This window comes from Caretta caretta, chromosome 3 (assembly GCF_965140235.1).
Source record: "Caretta caretta isolate rCarCar2 chromosome 3, rCarCar1.hap1, whole genome shotgun sequence".
Taxonomy (NCBI): Eukaryota; Metazoa; Chordata; order Testudines; family Cheloniidae; genus Caretta; species Caretta caretta.
The window spans coordinates 120,255,079-120,280,300 of record NC_134208.1 but is presented as its reverse complement, the minus strand read 5'-3'; the positions used below and the strand labels follow the sequence as shown (position 1 = coordinate 120,280,300).

General features: G+C 38.3%; 1 protein-coding gene across 5 annotated transcripts in view; it reads right to left on the bottom strand.

Moving 5' to 3' along the window:
• ZDHHC14 (zDHHC palmitoyltransferase 14) overlaps positions 1 to 25,222 on the bottom strand; it is a 149,414-nt gene that overhangs the window by 73,300 nt on the left and 50,892 nt on the right. For 3 of the 5 annotated variants that reach the window (XM_048844151.2, XM_048844154.2, XM_048844149.2), the window contains exon 2: positions 1,038 to 1,210. In XM_048844151.2, coding sequence (XP_048700108.1) covers positions 1,038 to 1,210 — 173 coding nt within the window. The remainder of the gene's footprint in view (positions 1 to 1,037; positions 1,211 to 25,222) is intronic. The other 2 variants (XM_048844153.2, XM_048844150.2) reach the window with 1 other exon arrangement.

The following is a 25,222-nucleotide window of genomic DNA, read 5'->3' as shown; positions in this document are numbered from 1 at the left end:
CGCTTAACATACTTAATTGTAATTGTTTGTGTCTCTTCTGTTCTTACAAGAGTGTAGCTTTCGCTGAAAACTGACTATTGAAGTTGCATTGTGGGGTTTCATGTATGTTTCCCAAGGAATTCTGTTTCAAATTAACAGTATTGGGAGGTTGTTTTTTTGTTGTTCTTTTTTTGCTTTAGTAAAAAGATTTTTGATTCAGCAACTCTGCAAGGGCTTTGACAGCCAAGTAGCATATCTTTTGGTTATGACATTTGCAATTATAAAAACTCTGCAATTAGGACTTAGTAAATAATTGTCTTGATGTAGGAGCCATATCAGAATCTAGCTCACTCTTCCATAGTTGTGTTGGCTCTGCATGAATAAAAAATAATAAAAGTTTAACTGTTGTCATAGATGTGCAACCTTCCATGGACTCTGTCTTTCTATGTGCTTGTATGCTGCCTAACACAAATCAGTACAGCCCTGTGCGGATACAAAATTTGTATCCGCATCCAAACTGCGATCCACAAACATGGTCCATGAATATAAAACAACTATCTGCAGATTTGCGGGGCTCTACAAATCAGTCCCTGTTCCTAGTTGGGGTCCTTCGGCAGACAATATAAACAAACATATCAATGTCATAATTAGATGTGACCCAACATAAGGTATGTTGCCTAAGAAGGTGCAGAATTTAAGAGTTTAAGAAGTATTGCATGCCTGTGTCACTTTTCTTCCCATAAACACTTTTAGAGGTATATACCAGTAAGTATTTTTTTATGCACTAGGGAACCTTCCATCATATATAGAGAAAAGGCCAGTAACAAATCACAGCAGTAAGCTATCATTCTTCATGCCCACCACTGTGGTCAGCAACTTCTGACTGAAGAATTCCTCAGACTCTTTTCTAGGAGAGTCAATACTATTTGTGGGAGTTAAAATATTATTTCAGAGTGATTACTGCTGAGATGGGGGTTTGTCCTCCACAAGCTGAGCAGCATTCTGCCTCTGTACAGTACATACACACTTGGAAGAAAAGCGAAGGGACAATGACAGACCTTCTGTGTTACCTATTTGTCTTTCCAGGTCTGCTGCTTCATCTGGTGTTGCACGTGGGAGGACTCCAGGATCACTGAAACTAGTACGCAGCAAGGTCCCCATCACGAAAAAGAACAGAATCCCACCTATTGCAGGAATAGCAGGTGTAATCTTCTCTGACAAATATGGACAACTACAAGGGAGAGAGGAAAAAGAAATAATTGTTATACTACTACTGTCAAATAGTGCAATACATGTTCTCAGAAACTATTAAGTCACTTGCCATTAAAGATCTATCCAGGTTAAGAATTTATATTCTATTAAGTCTATATTGCTTTGCAGTGGAATGCTACCCATACTTTTAATAAAGCTGAAAGATGGCTTTAAAAAGCCACACCTATCACTATTACCTCATACTAGTTTAATATAATAAAGATTCAAAAAGCATAACAACCACCGCATTGTTAAGTAATATTCCCTCTAGTATAAGAAAAACACAGGTTTTGTTGCAGACTATTATTAGTTCTTATACTGTATCTTAGCATAAACTTTGTTTTACAGTTTGATGACAATCAGCTGCGAGGACAAAACTGAGAAAATTTTACACGTAAAACAATGGGAAATTTTTTAAAAGTGAGGAGGTAACACATGGTAAGAAATTCAATGAATTCTATAACATGAATTAAACTCCACTGTTAGAGGAAATGCACAAGGACGTACATAAATGGCACATGCTTCCTTTATCCCCCTGGGGAGGTATCAGTGTTATGAAAATAGAATGTGGTGCCTCAAACTTTTGTTTCTCTCTCATTCCATTCTTTGTAATTTACTCTGTAAGCTTGTTTATTTGCTTTAAAAATAAAAGGAGTGCAATAATAGTGCAACACATATGGAAATGAACAACCAAGGTGGTCCACGGCAATGACAGCCCTTTTTCAGAACAGTAGAGTGTTTATTGTTACCAGATTTAAAAAATGATTACTGGGCTGCAAGGCTATAAAGCACACAGAATTTTTTTTTTAAATTATTCCACTCAGAAAAATCATCATAGATGGAAGCACTGGAACCTAATTTAACTCACAATCATGGCTGTAAGTGAAAAGAGAGAAACCATTATCAGTTGTACTTAGATACTATACACTATAAAACTCTGGCTAATCTCAGAATAACACTAGGTATTGCTGGATCATTCTGGTATATGCATGGATTTATATAATCCAAGAAGTCTGTGTTATAGAACAGGGAAAGTCAAAATCCCAGCCCATTTGATGTATTTATATTCACAATCTAAGCTTTAGTTTAAACCAACAATAAACTGAAAAGTATATTTCTAGCCCAGGTCCTGGTTGACAATATAACCTTCCAGATCTGAACCAAGTCTAACCAACATTGCCTTCCCTAGTCTACAGATGATCGGAAACAATGACTAAGGGTAGGTCTGCAATGCAATCGGGAAATGCAGTGTAAGCATACCAGAACTAGCTCTGATTGAGCTAGCTTGCTAAAAATAGCAGAGCAGCCACAGTGTCATGGGCTTTCCAGCTAGCTTGATCAAAGTTAACTTGGATATGCCTACATGTGCTGCAACCAACCCCCAGCACCCAATTAACCTCACTGGGATACTAACTGCCAGGCTAAACAATGACAACATTAAATATTTCCATGGCTGATCATTTTAGCAGAAGGAATGGGGAAACAGTAGAAATAATAATTAAAAGTTCAGTTACTGTATAAAGACCATATTTTACCCTGTGAAAAGCTCCTATTGACACTGGTGAGAGTTCAGCTGTGGATGGACAACAATATATAGTCCTACATTTTTACTCTAGCCCATGGCACATAATTCTATTAACAATGGAATATGGCCCCTTGAAACACAAGAATTGGACACTGCTGTTATAGTAGCATGTTGGGGAAGGAAAGTTAAAGTACAGACAAAAAAATGGACTTGGTTGAAAGAATAGTCCTAAAAGATCTAATACAATTTAAATAACTGCAGATGTACTTCACAAAGTTTAAGAAATCAATTCTTAACTTGTTTAATATATCAGAAAAGCCACTCAAAACCAAAAACCTACAAGAATCTTTTATACGAATCTGAAACTATTATAGTGGTCAATGTATGTCTTGTATGTGCAGAACTATTAAAAATCAACCCACTGCATTGGACTCTGAAGCAACAGTGCAAGTCAGCTCTAAGGATACATTTTGAAGTGAATTATTGGGAACATAAGACCTTACTAATACAATAATAATCAATATTAAATAAAGCACATACATTATTTTTGGTTGCATTATTCATATTAGACCCCAAAGAAATGGGAACTATAAGTCTGTGGATCACATAAGTGCTGGAAGGTAACTTGAGATATACCTGTGAAACTGTAATAAGCTATAAAAATATAGGGCAAATGCCAAAGCAGCACTGCTGACAATGTTTAGATACATTCTTCATCTAGAATCACCATTCATTGTAGGAAGGATACTGTAAGCATCCATTTTTAATGGTCACCATAACCATAAAATATGTAATCATTTGCTATGTGCTAACATTAGCATTCCATGATATTGATGAAAAAAATCCAACTTTCCACATCAAAAGATTAAAAGACCAAGGAGGCAATACACTGTACGACAAATGAGAAAATTAACAAAAATATTAAAATCTCTTCATAAATATCTAGCTGAAACACAATCGAACTCCGAAGAAAATAAGACTCATCAAAATTTGAAGATATTGTTTCACTCCTTACAAGAGAATGGGCTTGTCTAAACTTAAAACTAGGTCTGTCGAACGATTAAAAAAAATAATCGCAATTAATCACGTGATTAAAAAAAGGCATAATTGATCACAATTTTAATTAATACAATATTGGTTAAACAACAGAATACCAATTTAAATTTATTTTAAATATTTGATGCTTTTCTACATTTTCAAATATACTGATTTCAATTACAACATAGAATACAAAGTATACAGTGCTCATTTTATTTTTTATTACAAATATTTGCACTGTAAAAAAAGTTAAGAAATAGTATTTTTCAATTCACCTCATACAAGTACTGTAATGCAATCTCTTTATCGTGAAAGTACATCTTGCAAAAGTAGAATTTTTTTTTTTTTTACTTGAGAGAAATTAATTTGTTAATACTTGTAAGACATTCTGAAGATTCAAAGCACTACAAAAATGCTACTTAGTAACAACATGGAACTAACTGCTCTGATGTTCTATGAAAGGAACACCATCAATTTAAAAAATCATTTCCACCTGAGAATTTGATCCCTATTAGCTCAATTAACATGATCTCCTGTATAAGACAAGTCATAGAATTTTACCCATTTACCCGCATACTAAGCCCAATAACATGTCTGACTACAGCATACCTTCCAGGAAGCCCAAGTAATTCCTCAAAATTACTGTAAATGAATTTTCATGTTTTTCCCCACTGTGTTTACTGCCTGCACTTGACAGAACTTGGTGGAGTCAGTTTCACTTCCTGTCTCATTTTGTAGCTGTGCCAGATAGGGCAACTTCCTCCAATATGTCTGGGAGACCATATCATATTAAGGGCATGAATGGTTTATACATCACTGCAGGCCAGGGATTGTGTGCACTCCACAGGGTTAACACAGCAGCTCCAGGAAGTGAAAATAGTAAGGGATTATTAAGGCAAATTATTCAGGTTATAACACCTCCACAGAGGACCAACTCCTAGGAAAGCTCACATATTCTGGTTCAAACTGGATTCTCCAGAGACCAGAAAAACAGCCCAAGCTTAAACTTACTTAAGGATTTTGTTCTGATTCCTGAAGACTAAAAACTGATATCAACTTGTAACCACAAGGAAAACACAATCGTGGGTTTGAAGGACTGACACCGTCACGTGAGGGTGACGACTGGTAAGCTTTTTAGCATGCACGTAGGTTCTTTTATTATTTTTATATGCTTTCTCTGAAATGTCCTCACCTTCAGAATAAATGTGTTTGCTTAGAAAGAGCTGTCTGGTAACTTGTAACTGCTAGCAATGCACTGTCCATAGCCCTTGAAAAGTCAAGCATAGGCAGTACTTTTTAGGCAGACTGGCTTGCTGGGGACAGTCTGCACAGGGTGGATCAATGAGCTGTGCAGCCTCAAAACCCCCAGTCATAAAGGAGTGAGACACTGATCTCCACCCAAGAGAGGTGACAGGTGGAAGCCAGAAACATTTAAGTGGGTGTCTTTGTAGGATCACAGAGGGGAAAAATACAGAGGCATTTACCTTGTAATTGTGACACTAGCATGATGATAATCACAGATCGCACACTGCTTTAGAGGAAGAGCTCTTATGCATACTCTGCCCTCGGTTTTGTAAGAGGGTGTTGTTCTTCGCTAACAGAAGTGGCAAAGCTGACACTGAAGAAAAAGCAGGCAGACACATGCACAGAGAGGAAGAAAATAAAAAGATCTACGTTTGTCTAGTATGATTATTTGCAGCCTGCCCAGGTGACAGTTTTAAACAGCAAAAGGATCAGGAAAAAAATCCCCACACAAACAAAAACTTTGTGCTTTTTTTTTTTTTTTTTTAAAAATAAGGGAATTTTTAAAAGCCATTCTAGGACATACAATTTCAATGAGGTTTCGTAAAAAAATTATATATTTGAAATTAATCAATTTTTAAAAATTCAAAACTGATAATGACCCTTTAAATGGCTCATTTCAACATTTCCAAAAAATTTTTTTTGACCAAAACAATTCGACTAAATCAACATGAATTCACTAAATGTTTCAGACAACCCAAATCCGCATTTTTGGTGAAAGTTTCGGCCAAAAAATTTCACCCAGCTCCAATTCTGGCAAATGTGTTTCTTTGCAAGTATAAGTTTGTGTTCACAGGCACATATTTTTAAAGTAAATATTGGAGAATATTCCCTGAAAGCAAATTTTGAGCTTTTAAAACAAAATATTCCCAACAGAATGGCAGTGGCAGTTCTTCCTAAAAAAAAAATAAAATAAAAAAAGTCATCTATGTCATGACACTGACAGCATGGGAACCCAATGAAAGACAAATCTCCATCCTACAGCACTAGTATAGGAAGCATTAAAAAAAAATTTAAATTCATTTCCCTATAACACCTATTCGATGGCCTATGGGAAGCGAGCTGGAGGCCTCAGCCGATATCCAGAAATCACAAAACAACTGTCACTAATTGGCAGCTTGGTGACAGAGAAGAAAGATTAATGGACCATACTTGGAAGTATCATTGATAGACTCCTCTCAACACTCTTACAGTTACATTAGCGGTCTTCAGTTTCAGAGATTGCACCATAGCTTGAATCTGTATCTCCTCAAACAAAAGAATCCAAAGAGTAAGGGCAGAGTGAAATTTTACAGCTATATTTTTCTATAAAATAGTCTGCTTTTCTCACATCATTTTTAGAAGCTGTGTTTGAAGGTTAACATGAGTGTGGGAGGACTGGTCTGTCATTGCTGGATAAAAATAGAACATACTGGTGTTGGACAGAGAATTATCAAGCACTGTCCCCTGAACTAAGTATGCCTAAGGAACGATAAAATGTCTCTTCTTAACTCCCAATAACACTTTTAATTGCATAACCATGCTTGGACAAGGGTGCTGAGTTCTGGAGAAAAGTAAGGACATGTAAGAAGAGCAGTGAAGAAAGCACAGCAAGAACCCTACAGCCTTTGAGCTCTTTACTAGAAAAGGGATGAAGAAAGAAGCAGATTGCAAACCTTCACCAGAAAGATCAAGGCATTTCTGAACAGACCTCACTGACAGTTGTTGTTATGGTCTGGTAGGGAGATGCAGCAAATGACAAATCCAATATTGACTCTGCAGCCTTAGCTGTGCAGCTATAAAACACAATAGACAAATACAGCCACTTCCTAAAGACCAAACAACAAAGAAAGGCTTTCGTACCTCTGAGGGACTGGAGGAATCCAATCTTGATCTCCATCAGCTAATTGGAGGGTGGGGAATTTAAAAAAAAAACCCCACAACTGAAGAATCTGGATTTTATGTAAGATGTATGACACAGAAATCAGAGGTGTAGCCTCACATCGAATCTTTTTTTTTTAAAACCCATAAAAAAAATACTGTGACCTACATACGTGGTGCATCTGAAGTAGAATACTTTTACTCGCTTTTCATTCTTAAATTTCTGTTACGAGAGGAAAAAAAGATATATTTTACAAAAGACAGCAATAGTTTAATAAATAGGGAGGAATTTAAACAGTGATAAAAATTATGAATTGTTCTCTTTGATCTACATTACCATCAGACTTATCTTTAGTTCCATAGATACATGTTAAATATCTGCAACAGATGTATCTGCAACAACTACAGGGGCAAAGTGTCGTGTAATGGTAAGAGAAGGAGACACACTCCTGTGTTCTACTTCTAGCTGTCACTGCTTCACTGTCTGAACGAGATCTGTTGCTTAATCCAGTGGTTCTCAAACTTCTTAACTCCAGCATCTCTTATTTCCCCCTCCCCCACATATGTGTCGACCTTGCTCCCACTTTTGTCACACACCTACCCCCCCCCCCCCTCCATTCTCTAAAGCCTGTTGTTTCCCAGGGCTAGATTGGCAGACAGAGTCCATATCAATTACTGCTTTGACATATTATTTCCTCTTCAAATAAATGTTTTTCACAGCATGAATTTTCATTCAGCTATGTTCTCCACCAAGCATTTATTTTAATTGATGGTGAATCTGATTTACCAAAAAAAAAAAAAAAAAAAAGAAAAGGGAAAAACTGAGATGCAAAGAAAGAACATCCAAAGTTAGACCATGATTCTGCAACCAAATCCACTTGATTTCAGTAGAGCTTGACAACAATGGACAAAAGGTCTGCACTACCAGAGCCGACTTGCAGGATCAGGGCCTAATATGGTAAGTGAACAAGACAGTTATTTTCACTAATTTTATTTGAAAATATATATATATTTATATTATGGTAGCATACCAAGCCCCCAATCAGACGTGGGACCCAATTGGTGCAGGGTTCTGTACAAACACAGAAACAAGATTGGATGTGGACATAACATCCAAGCAAGTTAATATGGGAAAGTACTGGCACAACTTTATTACACGTACTGCAGGGTTTTTTTGGTTTGTAATTGGGGTTAGAAATAGGGAGGCTAGAACTAAGAAAAGGGAAGAAGGGGAAGAGGAACAGGCAGAGGTTGTCTTCTGTCTAGCCATCAGCAAGCTATATTTTGTAGGCATCATGGCATAGGGGGAGTCTTAAGGAGGGATTTGAAAGAGTATACATTAGCAGTAGTTGAGATTTTGTCAGGGAATCTCCCCCCTCCCCCTGCATGCATAAAGAGAAGCACAGGAGCGTTTACAGGAGAAGCCGACTGGCAAAGTAAAGTACACCAATACAAAAAAATTTCACTTACACCAAAAATCACACCATATTCAGATTGCTTCCAGTCCCAAGAGACCACCCCAGATCTTACACCATAGACAACACATGTAGCCAATCCTGTAATAAACTATCTAAAGGTTTATTAATTAGGAAAAAGGAATAAGTTATTTACAGGATAAAGACAGGTTTCAGAGGAACAGCCGTGTTAGTCTGTATTCGCAAAAAGAAAAGGAGTACTTGTGGCACCTTAGAGACTAACCAATTTATTTGAGCATGAGCTTTCGTGAGCTACAGCTCACTTCATCAGATGCATACCGTGGAAATGCATCTGATGAAGTGAGCTGTAGCTCACGAAACCTCATGCTCAAATAAATTGGTTAGTCTCTAAGGTGCCACAAGTACTCCTTTTCTTTTTACAGGATAAAGCAAGCAAACACACACAAATGAGTTACCATCTAGATCCTAGAAGTGACAGAGTTGTAGTGATCTGTCAATTCAAAGCATCTTTCAGGGTGAACCCAGGAGGTAACCCCTGGGGATCTCTGGCTTCTGTTGTTTCTCTGGCTCTAAGAGAGTTCAAGCAGCAAAGAGATAAAATAGTTGATGTAAAGATTTTCCATTACCCAGCACTCAAAGCGATGGGATGAGGCCTTCTCCACGTCCTTTTCCATGGGTGGAAGGGACAATTAACACAGTTTTTGTCTTTTAATGACTCACTTAAATATTGACAGTCCTCCCGGATGAATTGGGGGGACGATTCCCTGCCTGGGTTCACAAGCTCAGAGCAAATGTTTTCAAAGTTATAAAGCAAAATTTACATATTTTCTTATAGCATGGACTAGACATTATATCTGAAATTACAAGCATTTCAGAGTCTTAACGCTAAATACCTTCTTAGAAGACTAATACCTATTCTGAGCAAAACTAACAGAGCTGAATTAGTCTGGTCTCCAGCGATAAGTTTGTCAGTTCTTAGCTAATGCCTGCAGACTTGGCAAGAGCTGGCATTTGGTCTGTCAGGATCACAGGCACAATGCAATATTTGTATGTGTACAACTAGCACTACAAAATTCCTAACAGCCCCCCAAAAGTTCATGGTCAAAGCATAGTTGAGCACAGCACATTAATGTGGCTGGCATTAGAGTGCTCTTTCAAGGCCTCTGTCAACTGTACAGCATCACATTGACCTCTTGTAATGGCTCTTGAAGGTCCATAGACAGCTACTCCACCTCTGCCCGGCAGCATCTTTGCCTCACAAATACCATGCAGGACACAGGATATTTTTCTCACTGAGATCCAATCTAGTAAGTAAACACCACCAGAGTCCCTTCAAGCAATGAAAGCACATTCAATTGTCATTCTGCAGCTGCTGAGTCAATAGTTGAATCTTTCCTTGGTGTGTCAAGATGGCCAGCATACAGCTTTATAAACCAGAAGAGCAAGGAGTAGGCTGGGGCCCGCAGAATCACTGTTGGTATTTCAATATCGCCAATGGTAATCAGCTGGTCAGGAAACAATGTCCCCAATTGCAGCTTTCTGAACAGTCCTGTGTTCTTAAAGATGCAAATGTCATGCACCTTCCCTGAGCAGCCCATACTGATGTCCGTGAAGTGACGTGGGTGATCCACTAATGCTTGCATAACATAGAAAAGTAGCAGTTTTCTATTCGTGTACTCTGTGGCAAGGTAGCCCAGTGCCAAAATAGGGATGTGTGTGCCGTCTACTGCTCCACCGCAGTTCAGAAACCCCAACTGCTGCAGACCTATCCACTTCATCCTTCACATTGCCGAGAGTCACAGTTCTGCATAGCAGGAGATTATTAATGGCCTTACAGATCTGTACGACAACAGCCCCTACTGCGGATTTTCCAACTACAAAATGATTTCCCACTGAACAGCACCAATTCAGCATTGCACGTTTCCACTATGACTGCCACTCAATTCTCCACTATCAATGCAGCTCTTATTCTGGTGTCCCTGTTCTGGTGCAAAGTTCAACACACAGATCCAGGAACGTGGCCTGTCGCATCCGAAAGTTTAGCAAGCCATTGCTTATTGTCCCAAACCTGCACTACAATGCAATCAAACCAGTCAATGCTCATTTCTCAGGCCAGAAGCAGGGCTCCACTGTCTACAGCTGCTCATTGAACAGCACCAACAACCTTGCATTCGTTTTCATTATGATCCTCAACAAACTCTCCTTGACGATATCTTCATGTCCCCCATGTTATGGTTCTTCCTTATGGTCTTCGAATGCCAGAGGATTGAGAGTCCTTTATTTGCAGAGCTCTGTAGGCGCCATGTTTCTGTCAGCACAGTGAAAAGTTCCACACAGGTTTGTGGTATTTTAAAAAGCAGGAAAAAAATTTGGGGATTTGTTTCATATCAAGAGATGGAGAAAGTTCTATGTGGGAACTTGACCACTTGCCCCTAGTCATCCCTACATGACTCACTTCTATCCCAAAATACATTGTGAAAGTTTCCCAAAAGGCATTGTGCCATGCAGTGGCACATAGCACACCGGAATACCTACCCCTGGTGCATCTCACTTACATTGACATGCACTCCTGGTGAGTATACACACCACCAGCGCAAACAGCCACATATGCACGCACATGAGTGATATACTAACTCTGGCAGCTGTAAACCAATGTAACTTGTGTTAACCAAAGTTTGTAGTGTAGAAGATCAGCTAGACACCCAATCAGCCTCTCCTCTACACACTCGGGCCAGCCTCCCCACCCCTTCCAGGAGTGATGTGTACCTTAACTATTCATTTTCTGGATTTCAGAAGTTCAAATCTGTGTTACTTTCAGTTCCCTCACTCCAGATCCCAGCTCTCATGAGAGGGGCTCAGACACTCCGGGAGGAGCAGGGTCCCCTAAACCCCAGTGCGCACACAGCAGGAAGGGAGAGGGGTTCAGAATCCTGCAAAAGGACAGGGCTCCCCCAGATGCCAGCACACATACAGAAAGGGAGAATTCAGGGCTGAGAACCCCTCCCCCTCAAATTCCCAACTTCCTCTGCTACCATCCATCTTCTCCCCTCCCACTCCGCCTTTTACCTCCCCATAATACCGCTATGCCTCGCTGCAGACCCAAGCCCCTTTTCCCGTTACTACCTACTCTTGCATTTCTAAATAAACCCTAGTCTCCCAGCGAGCATTTGCTTGTGCAGTTTATTTATTCATTTATTTATTTTCAAAATATAAATAGTTGCAGGGCCTTCTGAATATTCTGCTGTACTCAGATTACATTTCTCCACAATGGAGAGAAAGTAAAAAGACAAAACAAAACACAAAACAAAATACAAAACTTCTGACAGAGACAGGTTTTTCCTAAATGTTCACAGTTCATTCTCAGATTTCTGCCCAGGGTAGGTTTCAAAACACCAAAGCTGCTAGAATCTGTGAACGTAATGAATTTTTTCCTCCCTGGAGACTCTCTCAGGAACCCCTTGCTCAAATGAGCCCACATTTGGATCATTAATCCTACCCTATACATCCATGAGGTACAGCAAATTTCAAGATAATTTGTGTAAGCGCACAAATACTAGAGCACTAAGAAGAGTCATCCTTTCAACAGGAAGGACTTCTCAACCTTACCTAGAGGACAGACACTGCTTCATTGTAATACTGTAAAAAAAAAATGTAAGGGAAAATGGAGAGGAGGGGGACTACATATTCCTCATCAGCATAGCAGGCTCAGAGTGATGTAAAGTGGCCCACTCAATTCAGCGAGATGTTCTCGGCTGAAAAACAACACTCAGTGGAGATGAATACAGCAGCCTGAAACAGTAGCTCCAAGACATACGAACAATCCCACCATTCATTGTCAGTGGGTGTTAGAAGGATAACAAATCCTTTTACCTCCTCCATTTGTGCATGCTCAGTGTAATCTATTAGGTGTGAGAATAGGTATGTAAGCCTTAAACTGTTTGGCATATGCCTAATTGGAGAAGCAAACTCTTTTTTAATAAATTCATTTGATTCCCCCAAAAGGCTGGTGGGTACCATGCACTCTGTTGGGGGTAACTCAAGATTTGGTACCCTGATTTGATCTTTATTGGGGCTGTCGATTAATTGCAGTTAACTCACACGATTAACTCAAAAAAAATTAATCGCGATTAATTGCAGTTTTAATTGTACTTTAAATAGAATACCAATTGTAATTTATTAAATATTTTGGATGTTTTTTACATTTTCATATATATTGTATTCTGTGTTGTAACTGAAATCAAAATGCATATTACTTTTTATTACAAATATTTGCACTGTAAAAATGATAAACAAAAGAAACAGTATTTTTCAATTCACCTCATTCAAGTACTGTAGTGCAACCTCTTTGCCGTGAAAGTGCAACTTACAAATGTAGATTTTTTTGTTACATAACTGCACTCAAAAACAAAGTTCACTCAGTCCTACTTCTTATTCAGCCAATTGCTAAGACAAACAAGTTTGTTTATATTTACAGGAGATAATGCTGCCCTCTTCTTATTTATGTCACTTAAAAGTGAGAACAAGCATTTGCATGGCACTTTTGTAGTTAGCATTGCAAGGATTTACATGCCAGATATGCTAAACATTCGTATGCCCCTTCATGCTTCGGCCACCATTCCAGAGGACATGCTTCCATACTGATGATGCTCGTTAAAAAAAAATGCATTAATTAAATTTGTGACTGAACTCCTTGGGGAAGAATTGTGTGTTCCCTGCTCTGTTTTACCCACATTCTGCCATATATTTCATGTTATAGCAGTCTTGGATGATGACCCACCACATGCTGTTCATTTTAAGAACACTTTCACTGCAGATTTCATGAAACACAAAGAAGGTACCAATGTGAGATTTCTAAAGATAGCTACAGCACTCGACCCAAGGTTTAAGAATCCCAAGTGCCTTCCAAAATCTGAGAGGGATGAGGTGTGGAGCATGCTTTTAGAAGCCTTAAAAGAGCAAGACTCCGATGCTGAAACTACAGAACCCAAACCACCAAAAAAGAAAATCAACCTTCTTCTGGTGGCATCTGACTCAAATAATCATAGAACTGGAAGGGACCCCATAGGTCATCTAGTCCAGTTCCCTGCACTCATGGCAGGACTGCGTATTATCTACGCCATCCCTGACAGGTGTTTGTCCAACCTGCTCTTAAAAATCCCCAATGATGGAGATTCCACAACCTCCCTAAGCAATTCATTCCAGTGCTTAACCACTCTGACAGTTAGGAAGTTTTTTCCTAATGTCCAACCTACACCGCCCTTGCTGCAATTTAAGCCCATTGCTTCTTGTCCTATCCTCAGAGGTTAAGAACAACAATTTTTCTCCCTCCGCCTTGTAACAAACAACCTTTTTTGTACTTGAAAACTGTTATGTCCCCTCTCAGTCTTCTCCTCTCCAGACTAAACAAACCCAATTTTTTCAGTCTTCCCTCATAGATCATGTTTTTTAGACCTTTAATCATTTTTGTTGCTCTTCTCTGGACTTTCTCCAATTTGTCCACATCTTTCCTGAAATGTGGTGCCCAGAACTGGACACAATACTCCAATTGAGGCCTAGTCTCCTTTTTTGTTTACAATACTCCTGCTAATACATCCCAGAATGATGTTTGCTTTTTTGCAACACAGTGTTACACTGTTGACTCATAATGAAAATGAACATGTGTCGGTTCACACTGCTTTGGATTATTATCAAGGAGAACCAGTCATCAGCTTGGATGCATGTCCCCTGGAATGGTGGTTGAAGTTGAAGCATGAAGGGACATATGAATCTTTAGAGCATGTGGCACATACATATCTTGCAACGCCAGCTACAACAGTGTCATGAGAACGCCTGTTCTCACTTTCAGGTGGCACTGTAAATAAGAAGAGGGCAGCATTATTTCCTGCAAATGTAAACAAACTTGTTTGTCTGATTGATTGGCTGAACAAGAAGTAGGACTAAGTGGACTTGCCGGCTCTAAAATTTTACATTGTTTTATTTTTGAATGAAGTTTTTTTTTGTACATAATTCTACATTTGTAAGTTCAACTTCCATGACAGAGATTTCACTACAATACTTGAATTAGGTGAACTGAAAAATACTATTTCTTTTGTTTTTTTACTGTGCAAATACTTGTAACCAAAAATATAAAGTGAGCATTGTACACAATGTATTCTGTGTTGTAACTGAAATCAATATATTTGAAAATGTAGAAATATTTAAATAAATGGTATTCTATTATTGTTTAACAGTGCGATTAATAACGATTTATTTTTTAATTATGCGATTAATCACTATTTATTTTTTTTTAAATCGCTTGACAACCCTAATCTTTATCTGTGAGGGGGAAAATAGCTGCTAGAATGTGTCAACTTTAGGAAGAGTTCCTCCCGCCCTTCTCCCTGCAGGATGTACCTCGGGAACCCCTGCATCAAACAGCCCTAAATCTGGAGCACTGACCATCCATTGTGCCCCCATGACACACCACAAATTTCAAGGCAATCTGATCAACCATATGGACTTTAGAGTGCTTAGAACTGTTGAGCTCTAGATAGAAAGCTGGTGTTAATCCTAACTATAGTGTAACTTTTACTGTGCTAAAATTATAATTGTAGCATTATTGCATGGTCACACTACAGGGCACAATTGAGATTTTTGTGATGCCTTAACAATGCATACCATTCCCTAACATGTTAGGATTTCTTTTAAGTTTAACCTTAACTCTGAATTTTCAGAGTTTGTAAAGTTTGATTTTGGGAAATACTCAACCTTAACCCCAGTTTAATATAATTTTTATCTGGGAACGGACATATACTATTCTGTACAAGAATGTCCTACCACGATTCAATACCTTTTAAAAGTCATTACACAAAGGAACATAGGGGACTGCTAAATGAACCCTTGGACCGTATACATTAGAAGGAAAAAATTATTCCTTAAATGCAAAAATTTAAGGAAGCAGATTTCTTAAATCCAGTAGTGTAGGTCATTAACTAAACATCATTTTGAGGAGCAAGGTTCAAATCTATTTAAATAGCTTGATGACTAGCTTTCAAGAATGTGTGAAAACTTGGCAGAGACTGAGACAAACAGCAATTACCAAAAAGCAAGAGAGGCTGCAGGGCCTCTCCCTATCAGACCACCCAGCATACAACAAACCCCATAATAAGTATGGCTAAATTCAGCTGTTATGAAAATCCACTGGAGTTACAGAAGAGATGGATTTGGACCTAGGAATTTAAAAGAATGATAGGCAGCAATGTTGAACATAACAGCAAGATAACCCCAAACTCCTCCATAATAATTCAACTATGATCATGCACATTCTCTGAGGTTCACTGCAAAGATGTGCTACAATCAAGTAACAGCGTGGTATGACTCTCCTCTCTTCTATTGCTACATGAATTAACTCTAACGATCAAATGACAAAGCTGAAAGTAGTGGATAGATATGGTAAATAATGCAAATCTCTGAAAAATAGCTGCTGTTATTACAGCTCCAAAACTAGCAAGCACATTTTATAATATTTTTAAATCAAAGGAGAATTTTTAAAACATCAATATATAAAATCACCTATTTTAGAAGATAAATGGGAAATTTTTCATTAATTTTATATCAGGAACCTCGGTCCTACCAAATCATCAGCTTCTTTAGAAAATCCAAACAGATATGGCACATCTTTGACAAACAAAAGGCTTTCAAAATTACTCCCTCACAAACAGCAAGACAATCATAAAGGCTTTTCAAGTTCAAGTCCTGTTTACGGACTAATTTCTGCGCATTTTGACATTATAAATACTTTTATTCTTTTTCTTTCCATATTGTACAAATAAAGCTGTTCTCACACTATTAGCTGATTAACAAATTTCTGTCTCTCTCTCACACACACACACACAGACCCAATTTGTACTGTTTCAAATAGTTCACACAGAAGGTTAAGATGAAGTTCTAACTGTAGACACACAACAGCACTACTTAGGTAATCCTAAGTAGTTATAAACACAATAAAACTGAGAAGACAAAAAATCCCACAATTTTCTGGAATTTTGCACATCAAAAGTCTATTACCTAAAACTTTCAAAACAACCTTTACTCAAAAATCCTGGGAAAACATCACTAACAGGGCCCATTACAATATAAAGGTACGTGTGTGAAGCCCCACTGAAATAAATGATATTTTGCACTCAATCTGTCCTGGGTATACTACTACACACATGAGAAGCAATAAACATATTAAACTTGTCTTTTGAAGAGATAAGCTTTGAATCTAAATCACTTCCTGCAGCTGCTTCAATTAAAAAAAGAACTGAAGGATCTCATCCACATTGTACATTAGTAACTTTTTATTGTTAAAAATTAAGCACTAAGGGCTGTTTACTCTTTCCCAACTGCGATGTATCGAGCGGAGCAAAGAAGAATAAAATGGGGCTTTACTCCCTTCCTCCTAAAAGGAGCAGAGTAAAAACAGTGACAACTCAGTCACATGCTCCCCTTTCCCCAGAGACTTAGAAAGCGTTTGCTGCAACTTCATACGGTTAGGCTCCACAGGTGTTGAGAAAGTTATGCCGAAGCTGAATACCAGCCGCACTCAAGCCATGTTTTAATTGCCTCCTAGACAGACTACTGCAACTTCTCTACGTAGGGCCTAGCATAATCACCACAAGTAAAAGGTGCCTCTGGTGAAGTATGTTGCAGGCTGCCTCATTAATAACTAAGGCTGACATGAATGAATCATGCTAAAGTACTGCCAGCCCTAACTATTAAAATAATCATGAGACCGGCTTAAACGTGAAATTAAAAAAAAAATGGGGTCTTTAGTCGTCTTCTAGGTTTTGAGCCTTGTCTACATTTAAAAGCTTTACAGGTGTAACTATGGTGGTGAGTGGTGTATTTTAGGTGAATTTATGTTTCGGTTTTTAAAAACCAAAGTAGCACTAGCACCTTTTTCTTTTAAATGGCAGCTTAGGTTCGGCTGTCAGCCACAAGACTCCAGGAGCGGAGGTTTTTAAGCAAACACCAAATACTGCAAGATGCACAACCCTAGAAGAGTTGACAACAGTGCAAAAATGAACTCCACTGGCTTCTTGTTTATTTCAGGACTAGTTTCAGTGTCTTGATCCTAATTTACAAAGTTCTTATTAGTGTGGGACCTAGATAGCTCAGGACTCTCTTGGTTGGCATAGAGCCTGAAGATGACAAATTAACTTAAACACAAAATGGAATCTAACCTCGGGGAGTTGTGTTGTTGCCTAGGTTCCCCCCAAGCTACATCACCACCAGCTAACAATTCCAAAGGTATTACACTGCTTCCTAAGTATTAGGAGTGCTTTTAAATTCCAGGCTAGAGAGCAGAGCATCCTCAGAAGGATCCCCTCTACCCCCCAGAAAAGGAATTCCTTGCCATAGGAGGGCCAGATCATGTCTAAGCCTAACTTGGCTCATATAAAAAACGTTTATCAAAAGTTGAGTTGGGTTTTTTGTTTAAGTCTTTCCCCATCTCACCTTCTTCAACCTCTAGTTCCTGGCAGCACGTTCTCCATGAGGTTCTCTTGACTTCGAAATTCACTCCCCACGTTGGTCTATAATTGCCCAAGTGTGTTGACTTATGGGCATGCTGCAAAGTTCACTTCCTTCAGGTTTGGGGAGGGCCAAAATGGCTGGAGAGATTTTAACAGTACATTTGAATTTTAATATTTTTGCTGACTGAACAGTGGTATGAATGTGTCCGGACTAAGAGGGAAAGAAAGGAAGAAAGTGCTCCTATTTTAGTTTTGCAATAATTTTTAGCTGTATTTTTTAATTAACACAAGGCCACTGAAAGCTCAGGATAGGAGTTCTCTGTATGCACATTTAAATCCAAATAAGCAAATATTTTTCAAGTTGTGTTAGCAGAAGGAAGTGACATTTCAGTTATTGGCTTTATCAAGATGTCTAATATTCTGATAATACAGCATGAACAGGAATGATCATCTTGAAAAAGGCTGCTGACTGAAATGACAATTGCCCCTACTAACAGACACTTGCTTATTCCAGTAATAATTGTTTGCACTATATACTATCTAAATTGCCCTATTCAAATAGAGGTCATACTCGCAAGCATTGTCTTGTGGACAAAACTATTCTGAGATATATCTATTACAGAAATTCAGTATTTCTTTATAATGGAAGAAAAAAGTTAAATCTTGAATGGAAAGTCTCCTTATTAATGGTTAAAAGTTTAGAATATCAAAAAAGAAGAAAACAATATGGCATCTATATAACTGTTTAATTTTCGCTCATGAACAGCATGTTCTGCAAACTGATGTAATTTAAGTAACTTCCCAGAGATTTACATAAGAGTGGTCAGTTTAAGTGATCTGTGCAGATCAGTTAAATATTTTGCCTGATATTTTACATACAGGACTTGAAGGGAAGGAAGGAACAAACAAGAAAAAGCAAATAAGAAATGCTTATTCAACCAACTCTTTACACAAACATTGTTTCAGCAAGAAAGGAATTTACATGAAAAACCGAGTGAGTTCAGTAAAATACTTTAAAAGCTGTTTCATATACAATTTTGGCTTCTAATATTTCATTATAATTCCCAGCCCTTACACAGTGGAGTTATTACTATAATTTTGTTCAGCAATTATCATAATACACAAAATATGGTGTAAACTGAATAATATTTTATGTAGTGATGAATAATGGAATATTACAGCTCTCTTTCCTAGAAAGTGTAATTTACTTCTTCAATTTAACAGTTCTCTAGTTTTGTCAACTAGAAAGTGTCACAAGAAGGTGAAACAAAGCAAGTAAAGCCGTTATCCTATTTATCTTTATTGTAACTTTAAACACTTTTAAAAAAACATTTTGAATTATGTAATCTGTTACTGTATGTATAGTTCCATTAAAAAAAATCGCACTAAAAAAGACACTTTTCCTGTCACTATTTATATGGATATTTGCCAGCTGATTTTGCAAGAGGTATAATGTGATCTCTTCTACCCCTCAGGCAATCCTGTCATGGAAACCAAAGCAAAAAACTCTGTTACTGCACTGTTCCCGGAATATTTTCTCTGGAATTACAGCAAGAGATTCTTGGTATGTGACTTTTCAATATCACTCAGGTTCTGGTGTCCTCTTAATATAAGATGGGGAAATAACTCTCCTAATATGCTCTCAGACCCATAAATACACTTCAATTCTTGCCTGAAATTCAGAAGTTTCTTAAAACAGGAAACCGATAACATATGCACAAAACTATAAAGGGAAGTCTCATGTACACATACTCCCACACACTGCTACCACCACTGTGGAAGCCAACGTAAACCTGGACCACAAGAACATACCAACCACAACTAGAAAGATCACTATCTGACAGATTTGTACCAAAAGAAGAAAAGGATAGCATTACAGAACGTAAATCATATCATATCCTATTGCCAGCGACTCCCAAACTTCATGCGATGGAGCATCCCTTAAAATGGATTAGAGGATGTGTATCCTACCCAATCACATTCCCTTATGTGATACCCCAGCACAACTGCTGCCATTTTTTGGTACATTCTTTTTCCCCTGTTCTTACCTGCCTGTAGCATCTACTCCCTGGAAATGGAAAGCAGGCTTTTTCCAAGGACCCACTTGCTGCATTCTCCAGAGCAACAGGAACACATCTGAACAGGGAAGAAATTTTCCGAACTATGAAACTTCCTGCAATCTCCACTTTTCTCTTCTGCTTGTGCTCTGGTTGGCCAACTCTGTCCTGCCACACACCCTTTTCTTGAAAAGCCTGCCTCCTTCAGGTTTGGGAAACAATGTACTATCTTGACAGACACAAGCTACACCATACAAAGATTACAAACGTAGCATTTTTACTTGAAATGTATCCCAACGTGAAGCCCAAGACCGTCAAGATTCAGCTCTCTACTATTAACAGCTTTTCTATACATAAAAATGTCACTACTTGAGAGTCTGATATCCTAGAGCCTTGCAGGGTTAGAAGTGTGAGGTTTATCCCACTGGCAAGGCGAAGGCCCAAGCATCTCAGCAGGAGCCAGCTCCTGCTCCTAACATTAGAAGGTTTCAAGATAAAAAAAATTTAGCCAAAATTTGAGAGATAAAACAATTGTTCATCTTTGGAAGTGATTCACATTTCTCTCCTTCTGAGGCATATACAGTTGACCTCATGGTAATTATGTACCTGGGCTTTGCAGGTGGAAAACCATAAGTTACCTAAATAAAACATTTAACTCTCTAAAACATCTCAAAATAATTTTTATGTAATATATATTCTGTACTTGTCACATGGTAGTGTGGCATTATGGTTTTATTAATACTGGTCCAGGTGGATCTGCATAAAATGCACTTGTGGCTTCATCACTCATGGCAAAAGTAAAAAGGCCATCCTAAACTTTTACCAAACTACACCATGTATTCCACGGTTTACACATACACATTTATATGCACGCATTTTTTGAGTCACAGGGAGAGGGGAGGGAAGTGTATGAGAGGGGGATGTATGAAAATGGATACATTAACCCAGTCCGGGAGAATAAAGGACTATAGCCACAAAATGGGGTTCAGTATATGTAGCAGCAGCACAGCTTCCCATTGCACTACACTACTATGCCTTAACCCTTACCTAGAGGGAAAGGATTTGAAATATGTAAAAACTTTACTCTGAAATTCAGATGTATTTTTTTCAGTACTCTGCCTTCTCTGATAAAACAGAGCAGAGGGTAAGAATGGATGGATTAAATCATGAAAGAACCCCAACAAACAAAACAGCTGCACGTCGAATTTTTGGACTACCACACTTGACATTGTGAACTTAAAGATTATGTACACCATTCCCTACAAGAGTAATTCTGTTGCCCTCTGACATATTACAACAAAGATTCATTTTGTGTATCCATTACATAATGCTGTATGACAGTTTCTGACTAGCACTTAGAAGATCAAAACATTGAAGGGTTCACTGGCACTGAAAGCCCACCAATTGATTCAGAATTTAATTCCGAATAGTTTGCTAATCAAAATCCAAAAGCAGTACCAAATATGTACTTGAACTTCTTTTTTGATAAAGTGAATAGTGAGAAGTTACACTTGGTGTTCTGATGAAGTTATCTTTAAGGTAGTGAACTAAATTATCGTCATTCTGTTGCTGTGATTGTTTCCATTTTCCGCATGTTAGACTGTTTTGTGACAGTCACTTCCATGCTATCTTGATGGTCGATGCTATTTTGTAACCACCAGACAGAAGGTTCTAACAAGATTTGGCTGGCAGGACCAAAAAAAAAAAATTGAAGACATCAAAATGTACACACAGAAGGCATGGCATGGCCCTCAACTGTATTCTACAATCTTGATACAGATTCAACATTTCACATTTTGTATATTAAGTATCTCTTAATCCTTTATCCCTGAAGTCCAAAAATTGCCTAAACATTGCATTTTATTGTGTGTTGTGAATAAAGTTCCACCCCACCCCCATGAGCTAAACAGTTTACTATCAACTTGTTTAATATTGAAGAATCTGTGGGGGGAAAAAATTAACAGTGGCCAGGGTTGTAGAAGGGGCAGCTGGCAAGTTTATGTATTTAGAAAACAAAAAACCCCACAGAAATAACAAGGTAGATGGCAATCATTACAGTACAAAGTTGTCAGGGTATTGTTGCATTCCTTTCCCCAATCCTTCAACTGTTTGTCTGACCTCCCCATTCAACTTCCTGTGCGTGCATGAAAGGTTGCTGGCATGCATAGACATCAGGCCTTTTGTTAGTGTCTAAAACCTGAGATGTGGGTTCTCAGCAACTGTTGGAATCAGGCCCCTTAGACTAACGAGGGTGAGAAAACCTGGATTTGTGCTGGAAATGGCCCAACTTGATTATCATACACATTGTAAGGAGAGTGATCACTTTAGATAAGCTATTACCAGCAGGAGAGTGGGATGGGAGGAGGTATTGTTTCATGGTCTCTGTGTATATAATGTCTTCTGCAGTTTCCACAGTATGCATCCGATGAAGTGAGCTGTAGCTCACGAAAGCTTATGCTCAAATAAATTGGTTAGTCTCTAAGGTGCCACAAGTCCTCCTTTTCTTTCTGCGAATACAGACTAACACGGCTGTTACTCTGAAACCTTTTAAATTATACTGTCACTTGGCAGCCATTATATTTATGCAGCACCTAGTGCAATAGGGTTCTGGTCCATGATGAGAATCCCTAAATGCTATAATAATATTGAAACATTTATATTGGGTCCAGAGTTTTTAATCCACAACCTCATCATGTAAACAACTGTTCAGCAAGAACATGCACAAAAATCTATTCAGGGTTAAAAAAAAATCAAAGATTTTACAAGTTCATCTTCCCTCCAAATACCAACCAACCACCCACTACTACAACCACTCCAGTAGTTTAATCCCACAACGTGACCTCTCAAAATGTCTATAACCTAGCTGGAATATTACAGAAACACACGACAGTGGTCACTATTACATGGCACCTGTAACTGAAAAATTGTGCTCCCTCTACTGGCTCTGAAGCAAGTTTGCTAATGAACACCACTCTCTAACCTGTGCTGTCATCCCCAATGTTGGCACACAAAGGAGGAAATGAACAGAAAAGCTATCGTAACTGAAGCTCTATAAAAACAGAAATAAAGACGGTCAGTGTTTAAACAGAGGCAAAAAAGAAAGTTGTTCTCAGGAGAGTGTAAGAGTGACCCATGAACAATGGCAAGTAAAATAAATACTTTAAGATGTAACTTGATACTGTTTTTATAAGTAAAATTCAGATAAAAACTTAAGGGCTCAGTTCTTTTCTCTACCAGTCTGCCTACACTGTCGTTTATCTTAGAAAATCAGGCACTTCACTTGCTGACTTGACAAGAACCCCCTAGGTACCCATCAGGTACTGCAGAGCAAGACTAAAGCCTGAAGTCTATAAAAACACAAAACTGATAAAGCTGGACTTACTACCTAGAGCAAAACTGTAGATAGAAGGATGAGAAGTACCACCCTTACTGGAGAAAGCACAACATAAATAAAACGCAAATATAGCGCCAAGCAATAGAGAAACACATCCATCTTTATTGGGGGGGGGGGGGGAAATGAGAGAAAGAACGTCTCCACCAGTTGGTAGGAAAATAGCTATCAGAATATGACTGGTATGGGAATTTGTTTTAACAGGAAAAAAAATATAGAAAAATATTCCTTAAAAAGTAATGGCTAGTGTACTGTCCTGTGCAACCTGCATTAGTGGTCACTTACATTTTGTACCTGACCATTTGGTTAACTACTACTACATCATTTTCCAAACCTAGAGATAGTCAACCTTCTCTAGTCTGCACTTATGCCTTGTATCTCAGCCAACTCTCCCTAGTGGCTCCGAAGTTGTGCCAACATGCCCACTTCCTCAGCCTTCCTATGGTTAGGAAAGAATCCCTTGCGATCTTTGAAGAGGGTTATTGCACAAACCTCTGACTTCTAAACTGTTTCTATAACACACAATATTTAATTCCGCTTTTTGACTGCTTTGATGAACAGCGAACTTTAGTTTTGACTCAAGTCCTTCCATTGTATATGTGAAATAGTTTATTTCATAGCTTCATGTGAGTAAATTCCAGAAAGGCATACTGGGAGGATCCCTTCAGAAAGATTTAAAAAAAAATAGATTCCAAGGTCAGAAGGGATCACTATGATCTAGTCTGAACTTCTGTATAACACAGCCACACAAATCCCCCAAAATAATTCCATTTGAAATAGAGCCTATCTTTTAAAAATACATCAAAAGCTGATTTTCAAATGGTCAGCAGATGGCAAACACACCATGATCTTTGGTAAACTGTTCTAATAGTTAATTACCTTCACTGTTAAAAATTTATACCTTTTTTCCCAGTCTGAGTTTGTCTAGCTTCAACTTCCAACCACTGGATCTTTTTACACCTCTGTCTGATAGAATGAAGAGCCCACTATCAAGTATTTGTTCCCCATGTAGGTAGTTTATCAATCAAGCTTGTTATCTCAACAACAACAACAAAAAAGATATCAAGGTAGTTTGACCAGACCTGTTTTCCATCAACCCATGTTGACTGGCGTTATATTATCTTCCTTCGATTCTTTATTAATGGAGTCCCATATCAACTGCTCCATTATTTTGCCCATAAACAGTGTCAGACTGACAGAACTATAATTACCTGGATCATCCTCTTTACACTTTTCAAATATTGTGTTATAGTAACAGGTTAGAGGTCAGAGTACTGTTTGTGTAATAATAATTGCAAGGGATTCTTTCCTAACCATAGAAAGGCTGAGGAAGGGGTCTTGTCGCTGGTAAGGACTGGCTGAGCTACAAGGAGTTAACACAGACTAGAGAGGGTTGACTGTCTTTTTAAAAATATTGGTGGAACATTAGCTTTCTTCCAGTCTTCTGGAACTTTCACAGGGTTCCAAAATTCATTGAAAATCAACAGTAACAGTCCAGCAGGCAACTCAGCCAGTTTTTTTAAAACTCTTGGATGCAAGTTAGCTGGATCTGATTATTTTAAAATGTGATTTTTTTCTTTAGGAAGGATTTAAATTTGGAGGTGCAGGCTTAAAATAAAAAGGGCAGAGTGGCCCAGTAGACTGGACTGTGACTCAGGAGATGTGGGGTTCTATCCCTCACTCTACCAGTGATTTGTGTGTAACCCTGGGTGAAACCACTTCACCCCTATGTGTGTGTTTGCACCCCCTACCCTTTGTCTGTTAGATATTTAGAGTACAAACTCTTCTAGGCAGCAAATAGAACTGTTAGTATGCATAGTACGGTTTTTGGCACAATCAATCAACCCCCAATTATGATCATTTGTATTACCATAGTGCCAAGGACC